The sequence below is a fragment of the Echiichthys vipera genome, assembly GCF_963691815.1.
Source record: "Echiichthys vipera genome assembly, chromosome: 22".
In the NCBI taxonomy this organism is placed as follows: domain Eukaryota; kingdom Metazoa; phylum Chordata; class Actinopteri; order Perciformes; family Trachinidae; genus Echiichthys; species Echiichthys vipera.
In genome coordinates this window covers 18,323,999-18,334,295 of record NC_139847.1, presented here as the reverse complement: position 1 = coordinate 18,334,295, position 10,297 = coordinate 18,323,999, and the positions used below count along the sequence as shown (strand labels likewise).

The window sequence follows — 10,297 nt, the reverse complement described above, 5'->3', positions numbered from 1 at the left end:
GATGGCTGTTTAAGAGGTGGGTAATACGGTGAAGAGAGAAACGAAGGAACACCACCGATCGACAGAGCAGATGTGTTGGGACCGGAGGAGGAGAACGGTGACTTTTATACCTTTTTGAAAAAAAAGGGCTCGGGACATATCTCAAAACGCCAGGTGCTGGCTTGAGTGTTTGACAAAGGTGGTGGTTCCAACTGTGTCAACACAACCTAGGTCCTACAACGCCCAGTGTACATATTACCTCACAGATCATATGAAGCTTTAGTCATTTACTTGTTGATTTAAGATGAGGTCTTTTTAATAACTAAACCACAATAGAGTCTGTGATTTGTTTAATGTGAGACAAAGTAAACTGGAGACAATCTCGGGATTGGGTCTCATCAACCACGGCACACATTTGAACCAGGGGTGTAAAGTGGTGGGTCAATCGTTCAGACCGCACCCATCTTTGAACTCAGCCTTCATTTTGATCTCAACTACACACTTGTAATGTTTTGACTGTTATTTGCACGATTGCGATGCTGTCACTGTGACGAAATCTAACTCATCGCTCATCTTCAACCTCCTATCCGGGGTCCGGTCGCAGGGGCAGCAGCTCTAGCAGGGGACCCCAAACTTCCCTTTACCGGGCCACATGCTCTAACTGGGGGGATCCCGAGGAGTTCCCAGGCCAGTGTGGAGATATAATTTCTCCTTACCTGCTCTTCCTAGGTCTTTTCCCGAGGCCTCCTCCCAGCTGGACGTGCCTGGAACAACTTCCTAGGGAAGCGCTCAACCTTACCAGATGCCCGAACCACCTCAACTGGCTCCTTTCAACGCAAAGGAGCAGCGGCTCTACTCAGAGTTCCTCACGGATGGCCAAACTTCTCACCCAATCTCTAAGGGAGACTCCAGTCCCCCTCCTGAGAAAACCCATTTCGACCTCTTGTACCCGTGACCTCGTTCTTTCGGTCATGACCCAGCTTTCATGACCATAGGTGAGGGTAGGAACGAAGATTGACCGGTGTGGTAAAGCTATCCCTGTGACAAAATCTGTCCACAGACGTACAGCATAAACACCTATAAGTCTCAAAACCTCCTCCGTGGTAGTTCCAGCAAAGGTAGGTGTCTCAGGACCCCATTATGCCATGATGACGCACACACACGCAGTCACAAGATGAAAACAGTATCAGCCGGTCATCATCATTATTTTACGTAGGCCTATAAAGGCTGTGTTGGTCTTCTGATCAGGTATCATCACCATGATATGGAAACACATTTTAACAGGGTCACTACATCCCCTGTGGTTAGTGGTCGTCTATGCTACTTTGTAAGCGTGGACATGAACCACAACAGGAAAGTTCAAACTGCACAAAAGTATGCAAGGGAGCATGTTTGCTCGCATGTCTTCTGGCCTGGTTTCCTGGAAACATTGCTCCATTACAGAATTTGTAAGATATACTGCATAGAAGCATTTATCTGGTCACATCATGTTAAGTATCTGCGTTTCACTTAACATGTGGCACCATTCAACAGATAAAACAATGGGTTTCAGGGTTAGTAGGTAATTTATTTGCGTGATAGCAAAAGCAATGTACTCCATTACTAAATATCACAGATGTGAATGTAGTATGTACAGGGGTGAATGTTTGCAAGCGAAAGGAACTGTGAAAGCATGAGAAAGGTACAGTCTCACAATATGTGGTGGTTAACACCTTTAGCATGTTAAATCAGTGGGTTCGCTGGAATGCATATATGGTAAGTGTAAGTTCAGTTTGTTCTCATGAATGAAGGTGTCTCTTTCTATGCAGTAACCTTTAGCATGGGTCTGGCTGACTCATTGGGTCAAGTGTCCCTGTATCAACTCTACCATTAGGCTCCAATCAGGCTAGTATTTATTAACGTATTAGTCACTCCTTTCCTCTGGCATAAGCACAATTATGTTAAAGAACTGTGACTCCAAAATTATCTTAACCTTTTCCAAAGTTCAGAAGATATCATTTGAGTAAGGTACGGCGTGTTCAGTCACTAATTGACCTCCTGATTTTATAGCTACATAGCATATCCTAAGACTGAAAGTTGCTAGCTACTATGGCTAACCAGATGTGCAGTGCTGGGGTAAAGGCTGACATCCGGTGCTCTGTCTCTCCACCTGTTTTCTATTTTGCAAGGGCAACATTTGCTAAGCGGGCGGTGTGTGGTGGTTAGCACTGTTGCCTCTCAGCAAGAGGGTTGCTGGTTTGATTCCCGGCTGATTCCCTGTGTCTGCATGGGTTTTCTTCCTCCCACAGTCCAAAGACATGCAGGTGTTCGGTTCATTGATGACTCTAAATCACCCGTAGGTGTGAATGGTTGTCTGTCTCTGTTTGTCTCTATGTGTCCTGCGATAGACTGGCGTCCTGTCCAGGGTGGACCCCGCCTTACGCCCTATGTCAGCTGGGATCGGCTCCAGCCCCCCAACGACCCCGGTAGTGACAAGCGGTTGAAGATGAATGAATGAACGAACATTTGCTAAGCTGAGCCCGAGATAAATGATTAGTTTAAAAGAATGCAAACGAACTAGAGTGTTTATTTCTTTCCCTGTATTCTGAATACCACAGTTCTTTGGAGATAGGTCTGGTTGCTAACTAATTAGCTTCATGTTTTCAGTGTTTTGGAATCCTTGTTGTAAACAATTATTTAACATACACTATGCTAAAGCATTAGAACCTTGAGACATTTACCAAAATCTTAACAGTATAACCATACCTTAAGGCCACTGACTTTTTGTAAATAGAATGTCATGGTATAACCCTAAAAAATCTTGAATGGTAGAGTGACGAGGAACATTACAATAATTCAGCTCTCCGCTACGTACTCTTAATGTGTACAACGACCATGTGTGTAATGCTAGTTAGCAACTCCCCACTAATTTTGAGTGGGATGCTTTCAATAATGCTAACAGTGTTTTGATGAATGCTGTGAAGATAATAAATTATAGTAAAACATGCTTTAATCAAACACACTTACAGTCAGAGTCCATTAGGCCTAGTTTCGACTATTTTAGAAGCTCTGTGTGTGATCTGTGTGTGTGTGTGTGATAAAAACGCACACAACAAGGCCAGGGAGAAACTGCTATCACCGTCACAGGAGCTGTTTCCACTTCCTGTCAATGACCTATTCGAACACCACAGTTTCCACTTGGTAGCCTTCTTGTGATCTGAAGTCATTGTGAAACCTTTGCTACAGAATCAATACCACTCACTAATGCAGACCACCGACGAGCTTGTAGTACGATCAAGTCAAAGAAAAGGCGGCGACACAAGCAAAGTCTTTAAATGCACATTCACTGATCATCCCTGAAATGAACTTAGACCACAAAGATGGATAAGACTGAGTTTATAGAAAATGTGAAATATTTACACATCTAAAATCATTTACATATTTTAGTTAAAGGTGAGTAAATGGATATACATTACATATATACATGCTGCAAAGTCGGGACAGTAAAATACTGGAAAATGAGGACATTTTCTCGAGCAGATCCTCATCCACTTTCTTTGGTCTGGACACGTTCAAAGTAATCAAAGGATTCATACACTGGTACCTGACACTGAAAGAGACAGAAAAACAATTATACACATCATACTGTATGGATGCAGTATAGCAGTAAACCAACACGTGTCAAAAGACTTTTGCTAATGGGTGCAATATAAAACCGAGTAGGTGTGAGCAATGGGCACAGTTAGTCAGAAACAGGATGTCAGTTAGATTTCATAATAAGGTGTTCACTCTGGAAGTTCTGCTTTAAGCAAAACAAGTCAAAACTTAAACATTATTTTTCAGACTGAGTGAGCAGAAAAACAGAAACTTCCTTACACTGTAATGTGTGCATATAAATAATGGAAAGTGGAAATTTTAGAATGTCGAGCGAAGTATCCACTAAAACAAAGATCCCTAGAGTTGCCATGACTGCTGTGTTCGTGTGTGTGTGTGTGTGTGTGTGTGTCTGTGTCTGTGTCTGTGTGTTCCCTCCACTTAAGTCTGCATAGTAACAGGATCACATCAACAGGTGGTTTCCCTTTTCCCCACACAATATGATACCTCATTCACCACACTGAACATAAAGGGACAGAGAACTCTTTACACACCACGCTTGTGCACAAGTGTCTTTGTAGACTTGATGTCGTAAACTCACCCACTGAGAAGAACCCCTGGAGGAGCTGGTGCTGTCTTTATCCATTTCTACCTCCTCAGAGTCAAAGTGGGGAACCTCGTAGATCACCCTGGCTGCTTGTGCTAAACACACACACACACACGCACACACACACGCACGCACGCACGCACGCACGCACGCACGCACGCACGCACGCACACACACACACACACACACACACACAAACTATTAAAATAATTATTGCACAAAATTGACTGCGAGCTGCAATGAAAGTTACATTGGATCAACACACTTTAGCTGGGTATTGCCGTTGCTACTGATTGTCTGACTGCTTTAACTATGACCACATGGCATCGTGAATTAATATACAAGGCAAAAAAATGATATACCATCCTGCCTTCCACTTTCTATAACAACTTATCCCCTCCCACTATTATGGGGCCAGGAGCCTTTGAAAGTCCCGGTCACTGGTCCATTGCACTGCTAACAAACAGTTAGTGAAAGTGGCCTCTTGTTTGGACTGTGGCAGGACACTATTCCTTCCATTTCTCCTGAAGCCCTTTTCTCACCCTCAGCAGCACTATGTTGGCTCAACTCCAATACATGACTAAGTGCTAACCACATGAACAAGCAATTCCTCAATATTCTCCAGACATCGTCCTTGGTGTACCACAGGGTTCAATTCTTGGTCCCATACATTTGTCACTGAAATTATACTGTGTCACATTTTGTGTTAAACTGTATAATTACATCCCAGAATTGCCTGACATCAAACATGAATATGAATTTGTTCAATTAGGAAATATTTCATGTAACAAGTCATTTTTATCCTTTTTATCTACAACTTTAATGTTATCAATTTGCAGTCCACATGTCGAAGTGTCCTTGTGCCTGACCCCAAAGTTGACCTTGATGGACAGGCCAGTGCCATGGCCGCCACCATCTGTATATGAATGTGTGTGTGAATGGGTGAATGACAGGCTAATTTTAAAGCACTTTGTCCGGTAAGGTAGAAAGGCGCTGTATAAATGCAGCCCATTTACCACCGACAGAGTCAAAGAGTTTTCTAAATTTCTTTCCAATTTCTTCAGAATTCAGCTGCTACCATTTTTTAAACGGTTAAATAAAAATACTTTCTCTACAAATTTTGACTTTACTGCAATCCCCATCAGCTCAGCACAAAGCATTTTCTGCACCTTTAGCTCTAGTGTTGTGCTTTACAACCCAAAACTTTAGTGTCCCATGTAACAGGCAGCTGTTCACTAACAGTATATCAGGTGATGATATGTCAGTGTTGTGTTTCACCTTTTTGAGCTGCCAAAAACAACCATTTAATTTGGGACACTGTATCGATTAAGTTTGTGATGCTTGAACAATATGGTAATTATACATTTACTTCATCTTTGTACCTTGTCTTCCTTGCAGAGTGCAGAAGCAGACGAGACCGATGAGGAGCAACAGAGCCACCACAGCCAGGGAAATTAGCACGGCAAACAGCGCAGAACTGCTGGTAGTACCTCGATGTGCACATTGTGAGAAAAACAAATTAAACACAAATGATAATAACAGGATTGAAGTTCTCTTTTTTTGTGCTTTTTTTTGTTGTTTTATAAACTAAAAATATGGTTTGTGAGTATAGAATGGATCTCACAAAAGTTGCACTATGAGAAATACATATTTTTACACACACACACACACACACACACACACACACACACACACACACACACACACACACACACACACACACACACACACACACACACACACACATATATATCAAGATTGATAAAGTCTGTTTTCTGGACGGACCCACAACATTATTAACTGCAGCCATTGGCAAAGCAACAAATGAGTCCAACCCTGAATGCAACACTATCAAACTACTGGTGTTTTGACACCTACCTCCTGCTGTGTTGTCAGTTGTGTTGTTTCTCACTGTGATGACAGTACCATATCCTTCAAACTTTAATAAAAGAGGTATCTCCCCAGTCACTGTACAGATGTATTTCCCTGAATCCTGTCTTGTGACGTCCGAAAGGATCAAGTGTGAGCAGTTCGATGTGTTCTTTTGCAAAGATCCAGGAGAGGGATTCTTCAGGATGAAAGTCTGGATCTTCATTTTTGTTTGATTTTTCAGCCAGTTAACTGTAAATCTTTCATAGTCCAGTGTCCAGCAGCAGGTGATGTTTACCGTCCCCCCCTCCATGACAGAGACATCAGGACTCTGGGTAACCTGTGTGCCTGATGAAACACCTATGAAGAGTACATAATACGTGATTTGGTAGTTCATCACAACATCGTTCATATTGTACGTAACTGCACGAGCGAAATTAAGCAAATAGTCATATTATTGCCAAACCAACGGAAAGATTTCCGTTATTCACTGTGAGCATAACCTCAGAGCCCTGGCAACAAGATAATGTTTTATATGGATATAGTGACTCTACATACAGTTATGTGTTAATAAACAAATAAATCCAGTTATTAGAAGAACCTGTAATAGTTTTGACATTTTGAGCACAGATTTTAACCATCATATATGTCTGCTGTGGGAAACAGATGTGATGTTAAAGGTTAAGTTGTTGTGTTTCTACTCACTCCAAGATGAGAGGGCACAGAGAGAGGCGAGTGTCAGACTGCTGAGCAGAAGCTTCATCTTTACACTCAGATTCACCACTGACAACTGACACTCATGTCTTCACAGCTGCTCGAAGTCCTTCCCACACACACACACACACACACACACACACACACACACACACACACACAGCTCGCGCACACACACACACACACACACACACACACACACCCACACACACCCACATGGGGCTCTTTTCTTCTGTGTTTATCTGTGTTTTCTGCAGAGAAGTGTGAAGAACCACAGCTTTTGTTCCTCCCTCCTTCACACAGAAGGCAGCTACAGTGTAAACCCTGAATGACATCTGAGATATTTTTGCTCCGTCTCACAGTGCAGTTTGAGGATTAAAAATCTGATTTTATAGCAGAAAAACTGAACTGGACCACCAACATATCAGATGTTGAGGGACGCAGGAGAGAAATATTTATTTTTTCACAAAGGAATTTTCATTGAAATTAGAACAATAGTAATGCCTGCAACTATGTTTCAACTATCAGGTGACAGAAGTAGTGGCCTGCCTTTTGATATACAGTATTTTTGGTTCTTAAAGTAAGCTAATTACCATTTTTATTGGTAGAAAAGTAAGATAATCTTGGTAGAAACTGCTGCAGTGTATCTGTTTCTTCTTACTGTAAATTTCATCTGTGCCCAGGGGTCAGGTCTTGTATAGTGGGAGTTACACAAATTGCCTGCTAAAGTGGATTTTCCATTTCAAACTGCCACTAGAAGTCGCCAAAGTATAAACTTTTCAAACCCTGGAAAGTACAGACCCTTCGCCGGGTAAGACCAATGAAGTGTCCCTTCTCATACCATATTTATACAGTAAATGCTGTACAATATGAAATTAGGATGAAAAGGATCGCTGTCCTGTAGTTGTTTTCACATTGTTTTTAATGACAAGCATTTTTTGTTATTGGTGAAATATAGTGATAGACAAGGTGACATGAGGGACAAATACATCACACCATGTGGATTACAAACACATACAGTGGACATAAAGTACAGATAACAACAGATAAGAACAGAATACAATGGGAAGTTACAATTATATGTATAAAGATGGTATAGGTGTATGTGTGTGTGTGTGTGTGTGTGTGTGTGTGTGTGTGTGTGTGTGTGTGTGTGTGTGTGTGTGTGTGTGTGTGTGTGTGAGTGTGTGTGAGTGTGTGTGTGTGTGTGTGTGTGTGTGTGTGTGTGTGTGTGTGTGTGTGTGTGTGTGTGTGTGTGTGTGTGAATGAGAGGCAGATGGTATGGTATTATAAACACATACTATGGCACAGATAGATGATACAATACAAATAAAAAGTAAATAAAACAGAAATATAATAATAATAATTCATTTTATTTATATAGCGCTTTTCAGAAACCCAAAGTCGCTTACAGAGTAGGACATATAGTATATACAGACGATAAACAACAGGAGACACATGATGGTGATACAGACAAATATGAGAAGAGAAGGAAGAGGGAGAAAAAGGGATATATACACATATAACATGTAAGCATAACCTAATGTCAACCAATATATCACGAAGAGGGAGAAAAAGGGATATATACACATATAACATGTAAGCATAACCTAATGTCAACCAATATATCACGATTATGACTATCATGAGAATTGACATGCATTTAGTAACACAACTGTAATCAAAGGATACAGGCAGGATACTTTAGTCTATTTGGCTTAAACGTCAAAATAAAAGCATCAAGACAATCCTGACAGTGCAGATTTATACACACATTTTATCCACGACGTTAGCCACTCATCAGGAGATACATGTTGATTTTGAGACAATGTAATCCTCCTTTCTTACCTTCTGCTTCTATTTCCCCTCTCATCTCTTTCCTCTTCTTCTTGGTCTCCCTCTATTGTTTGGGCTGAAGTGAGTTTATTCCCAGGAGCAGCTGAAACATGGTGTCATGGTGCACTGTAACATATGCATCTAGACACACTGGGCCTCATTTATCAAACGAACGTACGGCAGAAAAACGTGCGTACGACCATTTCCTGGCAAACGTCGGCATTTATCAATTTGGACGTGAGCGGGAGCTACGATCAAATCTCACGTCTGGTCTGAGATCGTGTACGCATTTCAGCCTGTGTATTTGCGGTGCAGCACAGCAAAATCTGGCTGAAAATTATGAACAAACCTCAGCTGTCATTAAGCATAAGCAGTCTCATATTAAGAACAGATCAAAACGGATTCTTAAAACGAATAAAAAAAATTAAAATTGTGGTTGGAGCAATTGATTGTACTCATGTGCGTCTGAAGGCACCATCCATGAATGATTACGCATTCATCAATCGCCAAAACTACCACTCGATAAATGTACAGGTGATGTGTGATGCTCAGCTATCGCTTTTAAACGTGGAGGCCAGGGGGGGGGGGGCACACGTAATTCTTTTAAATATCAAAACAGCTGGGCTCCAGCCACCCGCCAATGCATTAATGAATGGATGTGTTGGCGCGCGGCTGCAGCAAGACGCACTGCAGAGCCAAAGTCATTATAGGTGATATTCTGGATGAGAAGGTTGTTGTTTCGATCTATAGGAGTAATTTATATACTGCTAACCAACAACGGTCAGAACGTTGGTTACTTACAGTCTTTAAACTATTTTAAAGAGTTTAAAATCACAAACTTAGCGAACACAAAACAACACCTTTTTTTATGTTCTGTGGAAATAAACTGCAGCCATGATTACAAAATGAATTAAATGGATCTTTTGAATATCAGCTATAATGCGAAGGGCTGCAATTCACGCAGGGGTGCTGAATACGGCACACCTGTCCAACAGTGCGCACAGGCGCACTCGGGTCACAGTGGAGCGCTGCTTCGTTTTGACTCCCTCCATTATTTTTTTCCATACAGTGTTTTTATGATGGGCCCCTTTTATTCCACTCTTAAGACTGACAAAAAGCACATCTTTATTTTGCTCCATGTCGGATGTCAGGATGCCGATCTGTGTGTCGGAAAAGTTTCTTTTCTAACCAGCGTTCTTCCTCTCCGTGTTTGACCTCAGTGGGCGAGGCCTCGAACCAGGAATATTTAAGGGCGCAACATGTTAATGACGATCGAAGTCATCCGCCGCATTTATCAAGGCACGCTGAGATTGGTCAGATACCAATGTTTCATAAATCACACGTGGGTCCTTTCCTACGACCAATTATGCGCTCAGATCTGCACCCGTTTCCACGCAAGTTTGATAAATGAGGCCCAATGTCATCAAAGTGGAGTAATGTAAAAGTTATGTTGTACCTGGTGTGTGTTGCTGAGCCCTGGTACATAAACTGTTAATGCAGAAGAAGGTTATGATGAGGCCGAGGATGGGCAGACACCTCAGGACGTAAACGAGCACTTCCTCCTGGTGAGAACCTGAAAGTCACGCACAGAGGCAACATGTTCAGACGACGTCTACACACGGTGGCTTAACTTATTTGCCATCTACCTTCTGCTGACCCACAACATTATTAACTGCAGCCATTGGCAAAGCAACAAATCAGTCCAACCCTGAATGCAAC

General features: G+C 41.9%; 1 protein-coding gene across 1 annotated transcript; it reads right to left on the bottom strand.

Moving 5' to 3' along the window:
* Positions 1-3,346: 3,346 nt before the first annotated feature.
* On the bottom strand, positions 3,347-6,857 carry LOC310964417 (uncharacterized protein). Its single transcript, XM_083937538.1, has 5 exons — positions 6,734-6,857; positions 6,038-6,388; positions 5,542-5,649; positions 4,154-4,254; positions 3,347-3,568 (listed from the first exon to the last, which is right to left on the bottom strand). Exons 1-5 carry the CDS (start codon positions 6,789-6,791, stop codon positions 3,503-3,505), a joined length of 684 nt encoding a protein of 227 aa, XP_083793664.1. The 5' UTR covers positions 6,792-6,857; the 3' UTR covers positions 3,347-3,502.
* Positions 6,858-10,297: the final 3,440 nt, after the last annotated feature.